This window comes from Eleutherodactylus coqui, chromosome 5 (assembly GCF_035609145.1).
Source record: "Eleutherodactylus coqui strain aEleCoq1 chromosome 5, aEleCoq1.hap1, whole genome shotgun sequence".
In the NCBI taxonomy this organism is placed as follows: Eukaryota; Metazoa; Chordata; class Amphibia; order Anura; family Eleutherodactylidae; genus Eleutherodactylus; species Eleutherodactylus coqui.
The window spans coordinates 67,558,385-67,578,040 of NC_089841.1; the positions used below are offsets into that span (position 1 = coordinate 67,558,385).

Here is a 19,656-nt window from a genome sequence, read left to right on the forward strand (position 1 = left end):
CATGGCCTGCACCCACACCCTCACCTCCGCTGTCCTCGGCCCCATCCACCAATGTCTCGCACCGCACAGTCCAGCCGTCGCTAGCGCAAGTGTTGGAGCGCAAGCGCAAGTACGCCGCCACGCACCTGCACGCTCAATCGTTAACCGTCCACATAGCCAAATTGATCAGCCTTGAGATGCTGCCGTATAGGGTTGTGGAAACGGAGTCCTTCAAAGCTATGATGGCGGCGGCGGCCCCGCGCTACTCAGTTCCCAGTCGCCACTACTTTTCCCGATGTGCCGTCCCAGCCCTGCACGACCACGTCTCCCGCAACATTGTACGCGCCCTCACCAATGCGGTTAGTGGCAAGGTCCACTTAACTACGGACACGTGGACAAGCACAGGCGGGCAGGGCCACTACATCTCCCTGACGGCACATTGGGTGAATTTAGTGGAGGCTGGGACAGAGTCAGAGCCCGGGACCGCTCACGTCCTACCCACCCCCAGAATTGCGGGCCCCAGCTCGGTGGTGGTATCTGCGGCGGTGTATGCCTCGTCCACTAAACCACCCTCCTCCTCCTCCTCCTCAACCTCTGTCTCGCAATCTAGATGTGTCAGCAGCAGGACGTCGCCAGCAGTCGGTGTCGCGCGGCGTGGCAGCACAGCGGTGGGCAAGCGTCAGCAGGCCGTGCTGAAACTACTCAGCTTAGGAGATAGGAGGCACACGGCCCACGAACTGCTGCAGGGTCTGACAGAGCAGACCGACCGTTGGCTTGCGCCGCTGAGCCTCCAACCGGGCATGGTCGTGTGTGACAACGGCCGTAACCTGGTGGCGGCTCTGCAGCTCGGCAGCCTCACGCACGTGCCATGCCTGGCCCACGTCTTTAATTTGGTGGTTCAGCGCTTTCTGAAAAGCTACCCACGCAGCGCACATTTCCGCAAGTCCAACACGGACGCTGCCACCCTGCGCACCCTGCAACATCGCTTTAATCTGCCAGTGCACCGACTGCTGTGCGACGTGCCCACACGGTGGAACTCTACGCTCCACATGTTGGCTAGGCTCTATGAGCAGCGTAGAGCTATAGTGGAATACCAACTCCAACATGGGCGGCGCAGTGGGAGTCAGCCTCCTCAATTCTTTTCAGAAGAGTGGGCCTGGTTGGCAGACATCTGCCAGGTCCTTCGAAACTTTGATCAGTCTACCCAGGTGGTGAGCGGCGATGCTGCAATCATTAGCGTCACCATTCCTCTGCTATGCATCTTGAGAAGTTCCCTGCAAACCATAAAGGCAGCCGCTTTGCGCTCGGAAACAGAGCCGGGGGAAGACAGTATGTCGCTGGATAGTCAGAGCACCCTCCTGTCTATATCTCAGCGCGTTCAGGAGGAGGAGGAGGAGGATGAGGAGGAGGGGGAAGAGACAGCTTGGCCCACTGCTGACGGTACCCATGCTGGTTGCCTGTCATCATTTCAGCGTGTATGGCCTGAGGAGGAGGAGGAGGATCCTGAAAGTGATCTTCCTAGTGCGGACAGCCATGTGTTGCGTACAGGTACCCTGGCACACATGGCTGACTTCATGTTAGGATGCCTTTCTCGTGACCCTCGCATTCAACGCATTCTGGCCACTACGGATTACTGGGTGTACACACTGTTTGACCCACGCTATAAGGAGAAACTTCCCAGTCTCATTCCTGAAGAGGAAAGGGGTTCGAGAGTGTTGCTATACCACAGGACCCTGGCGGACAAGCTGATGGTAAAATTCCCATCTGACAGCGCTAGTGGCAGAAGGCGCAGTTCCGAGGGCCATGTAGCAGGGGAGGTGCGTAGATCGAGCAGCATGTACAGCCCAGACAGTGCAACAGTCTTTAAGGGCCTGGCCAGCTTTATGGCTCCCCAGCAAGACTGTGTCACCGCTCTCCAGTCAAGGCTGAGTCGGCGGGAGCACTGTAAAAGGATGGTGAGGGAGTACGTAGCTGATCGCACGACCATCCTCGGTGACGCCTCTGCCCCCTACAACTACTGGGTGTCGAAGCTGGACACGTGGCCTGAACTAGCGCTGTATGCCCTGGAGGTGCTTGCTTGTCCTGCGGCTAGCGTCTTGTCGGAGAGGGTGTTTAGTGCGGCTGGGGGAATCATCACAGATAAGCGTACCCGCGTGTCAACCGACAGTGCCGACAGGCTTACACTCATCAAGATGAACAAAGCCTGGATTTCCCCAGACTTCTCTTCTCCACCAGCGGACAGCAGTGATACGTAAGCAATACGTAGGCTGCACCCGCAGATGGAAGCTACGTTCTCTCTCACCATCCAAAACGGGGACATTTCTGCTTCATCAATCTGTGTCTAATATTCCTCCTCCTCCTCCTCCTGCTCCTCCTCCTGAAACCTCACGTAATCACGCTGAACGGGCAATTTTTCTTAGGGCCACAAGGCTCACTCATAATTTTTCTAAACAATTTTTAGATGTTTCAATGCTCTGAAAAGCGTTGGAACTTTAACTTGAACCAATTTTTCGTTAAACTGGGCTGCCTCCAGGCCTAGTTACCACTTAAGCCACATTACATTAACCAAAGCGATTAATGGGTTTCACCTGCCCTCTTGGTTGGCCATGGCCAATTTTTTTCAGGTACATTAGTACTGTTGATACAGCAATTTTTGTGGGCCCTCGCCTACAGTGTAATCAAATAAATTTTTAGCCCACCTGCATTAAGCACGACATTACTACCTCAGCTGTGTTGGGCAATGCAATGGGATATTTCTATGTACCGCCGGTGGCTTCCTGGCACCCACCCATGCTGTGGGTCCACAGGGAATTATAAATGCATCTGTTTCCACTTGTAAAGAACCCCAGTCAGACTGGGGCATGCAGTGTGGGCCGAAGCCCACCTGCATTAAGCACGACATTACTACCTCAGCTGTGTTGGGCAATGCAATGGGATATTTCTATGTACCGCCGGTGGGTTCCAGGGAGCCACCCAAGCTGTAGGTGCACAGGGAGTTTTTACTACATGTGTCCACTTGTAAAGAACCCCAGTCTGACTGGGGCATGCAGTGTGGGCCGAAGCCCACCTGCATTAAGCACGACATTACTACCTCAGCTGTGTTGGGCAATGCAATGGGATATTTCCATGTACCGCCGGTGGCTTCCTGGCACCCACCCATGCTGTGGGTCCACAGGGAATTATAAATGCATCTGTTTCCACTTGTAAAGAACCCCAGTCAGACTGGGGCATGCAGTGTGGGCCGAAGCCCACCTGCATTAAGCACGACATTACTACCTCAGCTGTGTTGGGCAATGCAATGGGATATTTCTATGTACCGCCGGTGGGTTCCAGGGAGCCACCCATGCTGTAGGTGCACACGGAGTTTTTACTACATGTGTCCACTTGTAAAGAACCCCAGTCTGACTGGGGCATGCAGTGTGGGCCGAAGCCCACCTGCATTAAGCACGACTTTACTACCTCAGCTGTGTTGGGCAATGCAATGGGATATTTCTATGTACCGCCGGTGGCTTCCTGGCACCCACCCATGCTGTGCGTCCACAGGGAATTATGAATGCATCTGTTTCCACTTGTAAAGAACCCCAGTCAGACTGGGGCATGCAGTGTGGGCCGAAGCCCACCTGCATTAAGCACGACATTACTACCTCAGCTGTGTTGGGCAATGCAATGGGATATTTTTATGTACCGCCGGTGGGTTCCAGGGAGCCACCCATGCTGGGGGTCGACAGGGACTTCACAATAGGGAGTTGTACCTGCCTGTGTCTATGAATTAAAAACCGCAGTCTGACTGGGGCATGCAGACACCTTGACAGAATGAATAGTGTGTGGCACATAGGTTCCCCATTGCTATGCCCACGTGTGCAGCTCCTGATGGCGGTGGCACAGGATTCTATTTCTCATTGCTTCTGTACAGCATTGTGGGCTATCGCCCCGCCCCTTTTAAAGAGGGTCACTGCCTAGCCGTGCCAACCCTCTGCAGTGTGTGCCTGCGGTTCCTCGTCATGGCAGACGCACTTCTAAATAGACATGAGGGTGGTGTGGCATGAGGGCAGCTGAAGGCTGCGCAGGGACACCTTGGTGTGCGCTGTGGGGGGGAGGGGGGGGGGGGTGGGGCAGCGTGTAACCCAGGAGAAGTGGCAGTGGAGTGTCATGCAGGCAGTGATTGTGCTTTGTTGGAGGTAGTGTGGTGCTTAGCTAAGGTATGCCATGCTAATGAGGGCTTTTCAGAAGTAAAAGTTTTTGGGAGGGGGGGGGCCCACTCTTGCCGCTATTGTGGCTTAATAGTGGGACCTGTGAACTTGAGATGCAGCCCAACATGTAGCCCCTCGCCTGCCCTATCCGTTGCTGTGTCGTTCCCATCACTTTCTTGAATTGCCCAGATTTTCACACAAGGAAACCTTGCGAGCATCGGCGAAATACAAAAATGCTCGGGTCGCCCATTGACTTCAATGGGGTTCGTTACTCGAAACGAACCCTCGAGCATCGCGAAAAGTTCGTCCCGAATAACGAGCACCCGAGCATTTTGGTGCTCGCTCATCTCTAAATATAATGCATTACCACAGAAAAAAAGGAGGACTCTCAGTCCCTAACTTAATGAAATATTATACAGCGAGCAGAATAGCCCAATGGATAGAGACTTTGGGGGGATCTGAAGCTCCGTTGTCGGTTGACATAGAGGCAGCCAGACTAACTCCCAACTCATTCTCAAATCTGATGTGGTCAGATAGCCCTTAGATATCCAATCTGGGAAATACTATCCCACTCTTATATTACTCTATGTAAATATGGAGAAACATCGGCTACAAATATAATCTTACCACAAAGCCCTCAGTACTACTTCCCTTAATCCCAAATGTGAGATTCCCACCTAGTCTTGATCTAGTTCATTTTCAATGGTGGAAAAATAATGAAGTGAAAAAACTTTGTAACTTCACAACTGGATCCACACTATTAACATTGGCACAATTTCAAACCAAATATAATCCCCCAAAAGCTGAAAATTTTAGAGTTAATCAAGTTTTCCATTTCATAAGAACATTGAACCTACCACCTGTTCTCCCAATTATGACGATGTTCGAAAGTCTTTGCCTTCATGATCCTCTAAGGAAGGGAAATCTCTTTGTGCTCTATAGTATATTAAATAATCCAACAGTAGAGGGCAAACTCCCTTTCATGAGAAGTTGGGAGTCGGTTTTACAAATTAGTTTGTCTGAGGACAGATGGCACCATTGTTTTGAAACCATCTCTAAGGGAAGCAACAACATGACTCTTATGGAAACCTCTATAAAAAGCTTACACTGTACACATATGGTGCCTGCTAGAATTAACCAGTTCTATCCATCCTCTTTGCCCTTCTGCTTCAGGGGTTGTTCAGAGATTGGATCTCAGTTACATATCTGGAGGACTTGCCCAGAGGTGTCCCTGCTCTGGTCTCAGGTTCATAGACTACTCCATCAGTTGTTCATTGAAAAATGTTATTCATTCCAAAAATCCCCTTCTGTATTTTTCTTGAGAGATCCACCTTCAAAAGTTCAATGAATTCAATGAATGGCCAAGCGCTGCCTGTGATTGGCTGAGTGTTGTGACCAATCACAGGCAGCGTTCAGCTGTCATTCAATGAACTGCCGAGCGCTGCCTGTGATTGGCTGAGTGCTGTGACCAATCACAGGCAGCGCTCAGCTGTCATTTAATGAATGGCAGAGCGCTGCCTGTGATTGGCTGATCGCTCAGCCAACCAGACACAGCCCTTTCAGCATGCAGGGATTTTAAATCTCCGTCTGCTGAAACAGCTTCAGAGCAGTGCAAGGAGACAAGCGGCTAGACGCGCCTGAGCCCCACAGCAGTGGAGAGGTGAGTATATATTTTTTAATTTTTTTTACATATGCCAGGCATGATTTTCAGGGAAGAGCTTATATTTAAAGCCCTTCCCCAAAAATCACTACAGGGGTTGCCGGCAGCCCATTGCTTTCAATGGGAACACCGGCAGCAGCGGCAGCTACATTGAAAGCTATGGGAGAACATCGCTATCCTCTGTCACAGCAGTGACAGCTGTGGCAGGGGATTCTTTACTCCCCACGGGGAGTGCTATCAACACTGAACACTGTGATAGTGCTGTCACAGTGTTCAGCGACAAGGGGACTCCCCACGGAGAATATTTACACGCACCACCGACCTATGCAGTGCACGCATCTGCTATGTTTTACAGGTGCGTGCGTTTGCATGCCTGTAAAACACGGACACGTGAACACATCATAGAAAAACACAGGGTTCAAATAGACGCCTGGTTTTGTTTGCACCTATGTACGCACATAAACACACTCGTCTGAATGAGCCCTAAAATGGTAGGTATGATGTTACCATGAAACCACTGTGTATTTTACAGAATTATATAAGCATATTCTCACAGCTTCAAATCCCCTGTTGTAGCCTGATAATAATCAGTAAAATTAAGTTTAATAAAGTTAGCAAAAAAATCATCCTCCTAAAAAATAATAAATAAACCTCTTTCTTCTTAAAAACATTAGTTTTAGAGATAAGCGAGCACCAAAATGCTCGGGTGCTCGTTACTCGAGTCGAACTTTCCGCGATGCTCGAGGGTTCGTTTCGAGTAACGAACCCCATTGCAGTCAATGGGCGACTCGAGCATTTTTGTATATCGCCGATGCTTGCTAAGGTTTTCATTTGTGAAAATCTGGGAAATTCAAGAAAGTGATGGGAACGACACAGAAACGGATAGGGCAGGCGAGGGGCTACATGTTGGGCTGCATCTCAAGTTCCCAGGTCCCACTATTAAGCCACAATAGCGGCAAGAGTGGGCCCCCCCTCCTCCCAACAATTTTTACTTCTGAAAAACCCTCATTAGCAAGGCATACCTTAGCTAAGCACCACACTACCTCCAACCAAGCACAATCACTGCCTGCATGACACTCCGCTGCCACTTCTCCTGGGTTACATGCTGCCCAACCCCCCCGCACGACCCAGTGTCCACAGCGCACACCAAAGTGTCCCTGCGCTGCCTTCAGCTGCCCTCATGCCACACGCTGGCCTCACAGCCACACCACCCTCATGTCTGTTTATAAGTGCGTCTGCCATGAGGAGGAACCGGAGGCACACACTGCAGAGGGTTGGCAGGGCCAGGCAGCGACCCTCTTTAAAAGGGACGGGGCGATAGCCCACAATGCTGTACAGAAGCAATGAGAACTCCAATCCTGTGCCACCTCCGTCAGGAGCTGCAAACATGGGCATAGCAATGGGGAATCCATGTGCCACACAGTATTCATTCTGTCAAGGTGTCGCATAGCTCAATCCACACTGCAAGGGGAAAGCCGTCAGCGCTTTGCCCCCTACCCAAGTCAGTCAGTGCCTTTGTGCCAGACAGGTCAAACACCTCAATGGGAACTAAGTTTGCACCAACAGCATAGGTGGGTCCTAGGAAACCCAAGACATGAACAAAAAATTGATCTGAGCGGCCAAACATGGCAGACTTGCACCGTGCCCACGGCATAGGCCTCGGCCCACAGATTCAGCAATCCTAGGCTGGAAGCGGACTTCCACTGCACCCAGGACATAGGCCTCTGCACAAACCCTCAGCAATCGCGTGCCTACAGCGGACTCCAATGCTAGCGTAGCTGTGCACGTCTCATTAGCGCTGTATTGATCCTGTAGTTTGTCCCAATGCAGTGCCCCAGATAGTAGAGCTAACGTCAGATTAAATACAGCTGGGCTTTGTTCCACACTGCATGCCCCAGTCCGACCGGGGTTCTTTATAAGTAGACACAGGCAGGTACAACTCCGTGTGGACCGACAGCATGGGTGGGTCCCAGGAAGCCACCGGCGTTACATAAATAAATCCCATTGCATTGCCCAGCACAGCTGAGGTAACGTCAGATTAAATGCAGGTGGGCTTCGGCCCACACTGCATGCCCCAGTCTGACCAGGGTTTTTAATACATAGACACAGGCAGGTACAAATCCCTAATGTGAAGTCCGTGTGGACCCAAAGCATGGGTGGCTCCCTGGAACCCACCGGCGGTACATAAATGTATCCCATTGCAGTGCCCTGCTCAGCAGAGCTAACGTCAGATACAATACAGGTGGGCTTCGGCCCACAGTGCATGCCCCAGTCAGACTGGTAATATGTACCTTAACAGTAACCTTGTTGGTGGGAATGTGGTGGCGACTGCGGACCTAGTAGCGCGGTTTTATTTAGTTGGTTTTTGGAATGTGGCCAGGATTAAGTGGGCCGTGCAGGGGGATGGTGGTGGTGCTCTCTTGTGTCGTTAAAGGTGAAATTCTTGGACTGCCACCAGAGGGACCAATGCAAAGGTATTTGCCAAGAATGCTTTCATTGTTGGAGGAGGAGGGGGATGTTTTTGAGGCACTACGTATCCTCTCCACGTGTCCGTGGTTATATGCACCTTAACAGTAACCGCGTTGGTGGGAAATGGCCTCGCCGCCATCATGTCTTTGGGAAGCCTCCATTTCCACACCCCAGTGACATAGCATTAGCAGCGGTATAGGCAGAGCCCAGAATTAGTAACATTTCAGCGGTGGCATTAGGGACAGGCCCCAGTAACATATCACTAGCAGCATTACAGGGGGAGCACAGTATTAGTTCCATTTCAGTAGTAGTAGCAGTCCAGACAGGCTCCAGTAACAATTCCGAAGCAGCAGTATAGGGGGAGCGCAGTCTTAGTTCCATTTCAGTAATAGTAGCACTCATGACAGGCCCCAGTAACAATTCCGAAGCAGCAGTATAGGGGGAGCACAGTATTAGTTCCATTTCAGTAGTAGTAGCAGTCAAGACAGGCCACAGTAACATTCCTGTTGCAGCAGTTTAGGGAGATAACAATCTCTTTCACATTTCAGTAGTTGCAGTATAGACAAGGCCCCAGTTACATTTATGTAGCAAAAGTGTAGGCCAACCCCACACACCTTGCTGTACCATGAGTGCAGGTGAAGCCCATAAAAATTACTAGGATTACACTGTAGGCGAGGGCCCCCAAAAATTGGTGTACCAACAGTACAAATGTACATCAGAAAAATTGCCCATGCCCAACCAAGAGGGCAGGTGAAACCCATTAATCGCTTTGGTTACTGTGGCTTAATTTGTAACTAGGCCTGGAGGCAGCCCAGTTAAAATAAAAATTGGTTCAGGTGCAAGTTTCAACGCTTTAATGAGAATTGAAACGTATAAACATTGTTTACAAAAGTCATATGACTGAGCCTTGTGGGCCTAAGAAAAATTGCCCGTTCGGTGTGATTACGTGAGGTTTCAGGAGGAGGAGGATGAATATAATACACAGATTGATGAAGCTAAAAGGTCCCTGTTTTTTATGGTGATAGAGAACGATGCTTCCATCCGCGGGTGCAGCCTATGTATTGTTTAGGTACCGCTGCTGTCCGCTGGTGGAGAAGAGAAGTCTGGGGGAATCCAGTTGACAGGCAGCTACGCTTATCCGTGATGATTCCCCCAGCCGCACTAAACACCCTCTCTGACAAGACGCTAGCCGCAGGACAAGCAAGCACCTCCAGGGCATACAGCGCGAGTTCAGGCCACGTGTCTAGCTTCGACACCAAGTAGTTGTAGGGGGCAGAGGCGTCACGGAGGACGGTCGTGCGATCAGCTACGTACTCCCTCACCATCCTTTTACAGTGCTCCCGCCGACTCAGCCTTGACTGGGGAGCAGTGACACAGTCTTGCTGGGAGCCATAAAGCTGTCAAAGGCCTTGGACAGTGTTCCCCTGCCTGTGCTGTACATGCTGCCTGATCTCCGCGCCTCCCCTGCTACCTGGCCCTCGGAACTGCGCCTTCTGCCACTAGCGCTGTTGGATGGCAATTTTACCATCAGTTTGTCCGCCAGGGTCCTGTGGTATAGCATCACTCTCAAACCCCTTTCCTCTTCGGGTATGAGAGAGGAAAGGTTCTCCTTATACCGTGGGTCGAGCAGTGTGTACACCCAGTAATCCGTAGTGGCCAGAATGCGTGTAACGCGAGGGTCACGAGAAAGGCATCCTAACATGAAGTCCGCCATGTGTGCCAGGGTACCTGTACGCAACACATGGCTGTCCTCACTAGGAAGATCACTTTCAGGATCCTCCCCCTCAGGCCATACACGCTGAAAGGATGACAGGTAAGCAGCATGGGTACCCTCAGCATTGGGCCAAGCTGTCTCTTCCCCCTCCTCCTCATGCTCCTCCCCCTCCTCCTCCTCAACGCGCTGAGATATAGACATGAGGGTGCTCTGACTATCCAACGACATACTGTCTTCCCCCGCCTCCGTTTCCGAGCGCAAAGCATCTGCCTTTATGCTTTGCAGGGAACTTCTCAAGAGGCATAGCAGAGGAATGGTGATGCTAATGATTGCAGCATCGCCGCTCACCATCTGGGTAGACTCCTCAAAGTTTCCAAGGATCTGGCAGATGTCTGCCAACCAGGCCCCCTCTTCTGTAAAGAATTGAGGAGGCTGACTCCCACTACGCCGCCCATGTTGGAGTTGGTATTCCACTATAGCTCTACGCTGCTCATAGAGCCTGGCCAACATGTGGAGCATAGAGTTCCACCGTGTGGGCACGTCGCACAGCAGTCGGTGCACTGGCAGATTAAATCGATGTTGCAGGGTCCGCAGGGTGGCAGCGTCCGTGTTGGACTTGCGGAAATGTGCGCTGAGCCGGCGCACCTTTCCGAGCAGGTCTGACAAGCGTGGGTAGCTTTTCAGAAACCGCTGGACCACCAAATTAAAGACGTGGGCCAGGCATGGCACGTGCGTAAGGCTGCCGAGCTGCAGAGCCGCCACCAGGTTACGGCCGTTGTCACACACGACCATGCCCGGTTGGAGGCTCAGCGGCGAAAGCCAGCGGTCGGTCTGCTCTGTCAGACCCTGCAGCAGTTTGTGGGCCATGTGCCTCTTCTCTCCTAAGCTGAGTAGTTTCAGCACGGCCTGCTGTCGCTTGCCCACCGCTGTGCTGCCACGCCGCGCGACACCGACTGCTGGCGACGTGCTGCTGCTGACACATCTTGATTGCGAGACAGAGGTTGCATAGGAGGAGGAGGAGGAGGGTGGTTTAGTGGAGGGAACATACACCGCCGCAGATACCAGCACCGAGCTGGGGCCTGCAATTCTGGGGGTGGGTAGGACGTAAGCGGTCCCAGGCTCTGACTCGGTCCCAGCCTCCACTAAATTCACCCAATGTGCTGTCAGGGAGATATAGTGGCCCTGCCCGCCTGTGCTTGTCCACGTGTCTGTTGTTAAGTGGACCTTGGCAGTAACCGCGTTGGTGGGGGCGCGTACAATGTTGCGGGAGACGTGGTCGTGCAGGGCTGGGACGGCACATCGGGAAAAGTAGTGGCGACTGGGAACCGAGTAGCGTGGGGCCGCCGCCACCATCATGTTTTTGAAAGCCTCCATTTCCACAAGCCTATACGGCAGCATCTCCAGGCTGATCAATTTGGCTATGTGCACGTTTAACGCTTGAGCGTGCGGGTGCGTGACGGCATACTTGCGCTCAAACAGTTGCGCTAGCGATGGCTGGACGCTGCGCTGAGAGACATTGCTGGATGGGGCCGAGGACAGCGGAGGTGAGGGTGTGGGTGCAGGCCGGGAGACGGTCGTGCCTGTGTCCTGAGAGGGGGTTGTATCTCAGTGGCAGGTTGGGGCACAGGGGGAGAGGCAGTGGTGCAAACCGGAGGCGGTGAATGGCCTTCGTCCCACCTTGTGGGGTGCTTGGCCATCATATGCCTGCGCATGCTGATGGTGGTGAGGCTGTTGGTGGTGGCTCCCCGGCTGATCTTGACGCAACAAACCTTGCACACCACAGTTCGTCGGTCGTCTGCACTCTCAGTGAAAAGCTGCCAGACCTTTGAGCACCTCGGCCTCTGTAGGGTGGCATGGCGTGAGGGGGCGCTTTGGGAAACAGTTGGTGGATTATTCGGTCTGGCCCTGCCTCTACTCCTGGCCACCGCACTGCCTCTTCCAACCTGCCCTGCTGCTGTACATGCCTCCCTCTCTGAAGAACTGTCCTCAGTAGGCTTAGCAAACCAGGTGGGGTCAGTCACCTCATCGTCCAGCTGCTCTTCCTCCGAATCCTCTGTGCGCTCCTCCCTCGGACTTACTGCCCTTACTACTACCTCACTGATAGACAACTGTGTCTCATCGTCCTCCTCACCCACTGAAAGGTCTTGAGACAGTTGCCGGAAGTCCCCAGCCTCATCCCCCGGACCCCGGGAACTTTCCAAAGGTTGGGCATCGGTCACGACAAACTCCTCCGGTGGGAGAGGAACCATTGCTGCCTATTATGGGCAGGGGCCCGAGAACAGTTCCTGGGAGTCTGCCTGCTCCTCAGAATGTGTCATTGTAATGGAGTGAGGAGGCTGGGAGGAAGGAGGAGCAGCAGCCAGAGGATTCAGAGTTGCAGCAGTGGACGGCGCAGAACTCTGGGTGGTCGATTGATTGCTGGATGCACTTTCTGCCATCCACGACAGGACCTGCTCACACTGCTCAGTTTCTAATAAAGGTCTACCGCGTGGACCCATTAATTGTGAGATGAATCTGGGGACCCCAGAAACATGCCTCTCTCCTAATCCCGCAGCAGTCGGCTGCGATACACCTGGATCAGGAGCTCGGCCTGTGCCCACACCCTGACTTGGGCCTCCGCGTCCTAGCCCCCATCCACGTCCTCTAGGCCTACCCCTACCCCTCAGCATGGTGTATTACGAGTAGAGCAGAAACAGAACACTGTAATTAAATGTGCCGCTTATTGGCCTGTGGTTGGAGGATGACTTCGCATACGGAATGCACAGCAGAGCCAGGAAACAATTATGCGAAAGGCTGGGTATTAATCAGCGACTAGTACCCCCAGCAGGGACGCAGTAAACTGAAGACAGTGACAAGCAGGCCAAATATAGTATATTTTTACACTTTTTGGGGAAAAGCCCACTGCCTTTGATATACACTGTATTTCGATTTCCCTGTTGGAGGCTGACTTCGTGTACGGAACGCACAGCAGAGCCAGGAAACAATTATGCGCAAGGATGGGTATTAATCACCGACTACTCTCCCCAGCAGAGACGCAGTAAACTGAAGACAGTGACAGGCAGGCCAAATATAGTAAATTTTTAAACTTTTTGGGAAAAAGCCTACTGCCTCTGATATACACTGTATTTCGATTTCCCTGTTGGAGGCTGACTTCGCGTACAGATTGCACAACAGAGCCAGGAAACAATTATGCGCAAGGCTGGGTATTAATCAGCGACTACTACCCCCAGCAGAGACGCAGTAAACTGAAGACAGTGACAGGCAGGCCAAATATAGTATATTTTTACACTTTTTGAGAAAAAGCCCACTGCCTCTGATATACACTGTATTTCGATTTCCCTGTTGGAGGCTGACTTCGCGTACGGAACGCACAGCAGAGCCAGGAAACAATTATGCGCAAGGCTGGGTATTAATCAGCGACTACTACCCGCAGCAGTGACAGGCAGGCCAAATATAGTATATTTTTACACTTTTTGGGAAAAAGCCCACTGCTTATATAGCCAGCATACCTCTTTCCCTGCCTCACCAGTACTGCCCCTATATTCTGTAAAATGACTGCAGACTGAGGATGCTATGGTCTGCACGCCCGATATACAGAAAAAAAATGTGCAACACTGCTAAAAGCAGCCTCAACAGTACTGCACACGGTCAGATGTGGCCCTAAGAAGGACCGCTGGGGTTCTTGAAGACGAATATAATACCTAACACTCTCCCTATAGCAGCTACAGCAAGACAGCACTTTCCCTGATCTCTGTCAGCATGCATCTGTGGCGAGCCGCGGGCGGGGCAGATTTAAATACTCGGGTGTCATCTGATCTCCCCAGCCACTCACTGCAGGGGGGTGGGATAAGGCTGGAATGTCACAGGAGGAAGTTGTAATGCCTTCCCTGTGTTTCTATTGGCCAGAAAAGCATGCAAATTTCTCAGGGAAGGAAATGTAATGGAGTCGAGCACCGCGTGGTGCTCGTCTCGAGTAACGAGCATCTCGAACACCCTAATACTCGAACGAGCATCAAGCTCGGATGAGTACGCTCGCTCATCTCTATTTAGTTTTTATTAAAAAAATACATATAATAAAGTTAACATTCTGTGTGGAGTAAAGAGAATAGTAAAAAATGATGTAGTATTGCATTTTTTTTAGCATTCCCCTCTCAAAAAAATGTAAAAATTAATAAATTCTATGCACTCCAAAATGGTGTCAATAAAACCGTCAACAGAAAAATAAAGAGCTTATGGCTCTTGGAATGCAGCAGACATTTTCGTATTTTCATAGGGAATAAGGGTTCGTCAGTATACAATTACTCCAGAACATTACTCACCATCCTCCTCCAGGACATAGATCCTTTCAGTCAACCTATCCCAAGAGCTGACAAATTGCTCATCACCTGTAGAAGTATTAATGGGTAGAACCGCATATGATTCCAACATGTGATTAATTTATGTGGACATTAAGCATGACATTTCTGCTACTCTCCAAGCCCTTCAGTCTACCTCAAATACTGTAGATTGTAGCCTGATTAGCTCAAGTACAATTTTGAGACCTGTTTTTGGATGCATAGGCTCAGGCTCAGATCCATTCTTTCAGGGCATACTATAAGTGGCAGTTCCAGTTTCAGGGCCACCTCCTATGTGATTAGGGTCGGGACAAGCGCACAAGTTGCCTTAAGCTGGGTTTTAAAAATGGGCCCCATCTCTATCCTTTGACCATGAGGTTTAGCATGATAGTTGTCAGATGGACAATCATTTATTTCATTACACCCTGTTCCCCTCCTCGCCAGCATTCCAATTTATAATAATCACTAGTAATATGTTGTACAAAGAATCAATATTAAATTGGTAATACAAAGAAATTTAAAGAGACTCTGTCACCTAATTTTAGCACTGTAAGCTAAGCTTATGGGCTAAAAGTAGGTGACCCACTGAGGGTAGGGATATGACTGTTATACTTACGATGGGATACCTATTTTTGGCCTATAAGCTTAGCTTGTAGTGCTAAAAGTAGGTAATAGAATCTCTTTTTCAAACCCTTAAATTATGCTTCCAACAATAGCATCCGAGCAGGCTTCCTTACACTGCCTACCCATTGTCCTGACGTATTGTGTAATCTAGAGCCTAGTGTTAGAGTAGGAGTTGTTTCACTTCTAGCTGTCTTGCTACAGGAAGCAGACAGCTCCATACAGTGTATAATGGCTGGTTGGTGCTACAGGCTGAGTCCTATTGCAGTGAATGGGAGTCACCCTGTAGTACCAACCTTGGCCATTGCACACTGTACGGAGCTGTCTGCTTCCTGTAGCAAGACAGCTAGAAGTGGAACAATCTCTTTATTCCATGATAAAGGCAATCAACAGTTTCCATGTATAGAAAATAAATGTCAAAATAAAAGTTATAAATCCAATGGACTCACCAGTGTCTGTGGTGTAAGCATGTCCAGGAATCTCTGTCGTTATGGTCCTCTCGCTCATGTATGGCAGAGGAGGAGAAGATTTTATTCCATCTGTGATGTTGCTGGATTTTGCTTTTAAAATATAAAAACATAAAAGCAGTTTTAATTCTGCTAACCTGAAGAGTTTAAAAAGTGTCTCCGGTCACAATGCAATGGGTACAAACCATCTCATTAAATGTATATATTTATAGCTGTACATTATAAAAGCCTTGTGCTCCCTATAGTCTCTGTTACAGTATGGTTTCCACACTGTAGCAAACACTGCCATGGCTTGCCAGCCATGTTGGCGGAGTAGGACCAGGGTAACGTCACAGCATCAGCCCCAGTCCATGTGATCCTAACGCTGATGCATGATCATTGTCCTTTCTCTGCTGGTGTATGAATAGATTGGTCGGCTGGGAGGGGAAAGATCTTTGAACAAATTATTAAACAGCATGTATGCAAGTACTTGGATGAGAATGGAGTAATTAACCAGAGCCAGCATGGGTTTGTTACAAACAAATCATGCCAGACAAATCTAATTTCCTTCTATGACAGAATCAGCGACTGGGTTGATCAGGGAAATGCAGTAGATATAGTATATTTTGACTGTAGTAAAGCATTTGACAAAGTATCTCATACTATACTTATTGAAAAAATGACCAAATATGGGATTGATGAGGCGACTGTTAGGTCGATTCACAACTGGCTGAGTAATCGTACTCAAAGAGTGGTCATAAATGGCTGCACATCCAAGTTGAAGAATGTCTCAAGGCTCTGTCCTAGGCCCAGTGTTGTTCAACATTTTTATAAATGATCTGTATGAGGGAATTGGCAGGAAATTGATCAAATTTGCAAACGACACTAAGAAGGATAGCTAACACTAGAGTAGAGAGGATTCAAAAAGAGCTAAACAAGCTTGCAGAGTGGGCAGCGACTAACAAAATGGTATTTAACAAGGAGAAATGTACGGTTCTACAGCTGGGCAAGAAAAATTTTAAAAAAGCACATACAGAATAGGAGGAATTGGGCTAAGCAGCAGCACATGTGAAAAAGACGGGTATACTAATAGATCACAGATGGAACTTGAGTCAACCGTGTGATGCAGCAGCAAAAATGGCAAACACAATTCTGGGATGTATTAAGAGAAGCATAGAGCCTTGATCATTGGGTAATTATTCCCCTCTACTCTTCCTTAGTCAGACCTCATCTGGAAAACTGTTTCCAGTTCTGGGCACCCCAATTTAAAAAAGACATAGACAAACTGGAGCAAGGTCAGAGAAGAGTTACCAAGATGGTAAGCGGTCTGCAAATCATGTCCTATGAGGAACAGTTAAAGGATCTGGGAATGTTTAGCCTGCAAAAAAGAAGGCTGATAGAATCCTTAATAGCTGTCTACAAATATCTAAAGGGCTGTCACAGTGCTGAGAGATCAGCCCTATTCTCATTTGCACAAGGAAGGACTAAAAGCAATGGGATGAAACTGAAACGAAGGAGACAGAAATTTAATAATAGCAAAAAACTTTGCCAATGAGGGTGATCAATGAGTGGAACGTGTTGCCATGGGAGGTGGGGAGTTCTCCTTCAATGGAAGTCTTCAAACAAAGGCTGGACAGACATCTGTCTGGGATGATTTAGTAAATCCTGCTCTGAGCAGGGGGTTGGACCCGATGACCCTGGAGGTCCCTTCCAACTCTATGATTCTATGATCTATGTTAGTTCATATACATTTATTCTGGCTCCACCTCACAGAGGACACCAGTTATACTCTCGGTCTGAAGAGGTATCTGACCCAGTTGGAGTCTCTTAGTCCAGTCTAGTGTCTCAGTTCAGAGAACTCTGATAGGTGTAATACTTTTAAAGTTACGTCCAGCTCAGACACAACAAACACATTTTCTGCTGCTTCAGGAAATATATCAGCTGTATCTTAATGACAATTTCCTAAAAGAAAAGAGTCAACTGGGCCCAAGATATACGACAACTAAACTCCTCTCAGTGTAGGAAAGATTTGAAAAAATTGGAAATGATGCATTATGTGATATGGTAAAAAAAATTAAAAATAAGATTTACATATCCCTATTTTGCAACTTCAAAGACTTATTATCACTTATCTTCTGTAGAGGACTAACATTGCAAAATTTTGCATTAACTGGACCTCTATTTTTAATTTTCTACCCCTCCTTTATTATCCTCCTTCATATCGGCACGGGACAGAATAGCACTATATGGGACTGTCTTCAGCTGCCAGAAAGAGCCAAAAATGTCCGATAGAACAGGAGCACTCCAAAGTGAAAGTGCAGGTACTCTTTAAAGGGCCACTATGCTGAATTTTTTTTCACTAATTATGTAGCCATACCCCAGTATATATAAGTTGCTAGTATTACTGTGTCTAGTTATTCCTCTCTATCTGCAACTCCTCACCTCCTAATCTGCTGACACATCATGGGATTGATAGCCCAGAATGATGAATGTGAAAGTAGAAATCTCAGCATCAAAATGGAGCCTGATAAGTTTCAGACAGGAAGCTGCACTGCATGGGAATAACGGAAGTATATAGAGGAGACCTCCAGAGTGTGACAGGCAATCAGTTGAGGGAGCAGGAAAGGAAAAATGTGCTTTCACCAAAGTAGCCCTTTAAAGGGGTTGTCTCGCGAAATCAAGTGGGGTTATACACTTCTGTATGGCCATATTAATGCACTTTGTAATATACATTGTGCATTAAATATGAGCCATACAGAAGTTATTCACTTACCTGCTCCGTTGCTAGCGTCCCCGTCGCCATGGTTCCGTCTAATTTCGGTGTCTTCTTGCCTTTTTAGACGCGCTTGCGCAGATCCGTCTTCTCCCTTCTTCTCCCTTCGGCTCCGCTCGGCAGCATCGGCGTTCTGGCTCCGCCCCCTTTGTACGCGTCATCGCGTAGCTCCGCCCCATGACGTGTGCCGGTTCCAGCCTCCTGATTGGCTGGAATAGGCACGTGATGGGGGTGGAGCTACGCGATGATGCGTACAAGGGGGCGGAGCCAAAACGCCGATGCTGCCGAGCGGAGCCGAAGGGAGAAGAAGGGAGAAGACGGATCTGCGCAAGCGCGTCTAAAAAGGCAAGAAGACACCGAAATTAGACGGAACCATGGCGACGGGGACGCTAGCAACGGAGCAGGTAAGTGAATAACTTCTGTATGGCTCATATTTAATGCACGATGTATATTACAAAGTGCATTAATATGGCCATACAGAAGTGTATAACCCCACTTGATTTCGCAAGACAACCCCTTTAAGTGTGGTTTGAATACACCCTTAGTGAACAACCCCGTTAAAGACACAAATTGGTAGTCAAAGGGTTTAATATTGCAACATTGAATATATTTTTGTTTTGTAGGTATATTATAACTACTAGTTATGTAGTTTAGATCAAGAAATGGCTTCTATAATGCATTTCTCTTACTTTCATAAGGTACAGTTGTCACTTCCTCTGGATCTCCTTTAGTACTTTGCTGGAGATGAGAAGTTGGTGTGACGTTCTTTGGGGCATGTCTCTCTCCACAAACTGGTGAATCTAGCAGTGTTTTCCATTTGCTGAACTTCTCCATTCCACTTGACATGAACACTTTTTTGGTCCCTTGCTTGGCAGTCAAATGTAAGTTGTGACCATAGAGTGTCAGGTAACCCCTCCGGTCACACATCCAGGCCTGGTTCCTTCTCCCCTCACATGGTTCTATCTTTAAGGTATGATGGTTGTGGGATGTTATCACTGTTAGGCACTTCTTACTATGAACATTGATGATGGAGTTGGCACCCAGGTCCCAGGCCCAGTATTGATGATTTGAGCTAACTTTACACTTGACCAGTGATACACGGCCGGTGTCCTCAGCAGCATGGATGCACTTTTCCAGTTGGGTGTTTCTTATCATGAAGTTCTGACCCTGGGTGACTGGTGATAAAAAAAAGTCTAAAGTTGTTTCGTATCACATCTTATCCAATAATCATCAACAGTAAAGGAGACATCAACACTATTTCCTTCATAGAAGAAAAAAAACTATGTTCGGTATTGTTTTATAATGCTTTTCGGCTAAGGATCTCCAAACTTTCTTACTTTTAGTCCATGTTTCACCTACATATTCCACATGAGATACGATCATGTTCACTCCACTACAATTTACGATAAGCAAAGCCTGTTCTACAGGACAAGGACATGACCATTTTGGATGATCTGAGTTCATGCTACT

General features: G+C 49.0%; 1 protein-coding gene across 1 annotated transcript in view; it reads right to left on the reverse strand.

Moving 5' to 3' along the window:
• Positions 1-19,656, reverse strand: part of LOC136627503 (uncharacterized) — a 41,128-nt gene that overhangs the window by 5,366 nt on the left and 16,106 nt on the right. The window contains exons 2-4 of the mRNA XM_066602665.1: positions 18,876-19,361; positions 15,417-15,527; positions 14,332-14,397 (exon numbers count right to left, since the gene is read on the reverse strand). Coding sequence (XP_066458762.1) covers positions 14,332-14,397; positions 15,417-15,527; positions 18,876-19,361 — 663 coding nt within the window. The remainder of the gene's footprint in view (positions 1-14,331; positions 14,398-15,416; positions 15,528-18,875; positions 19,362-19,656) is intronic.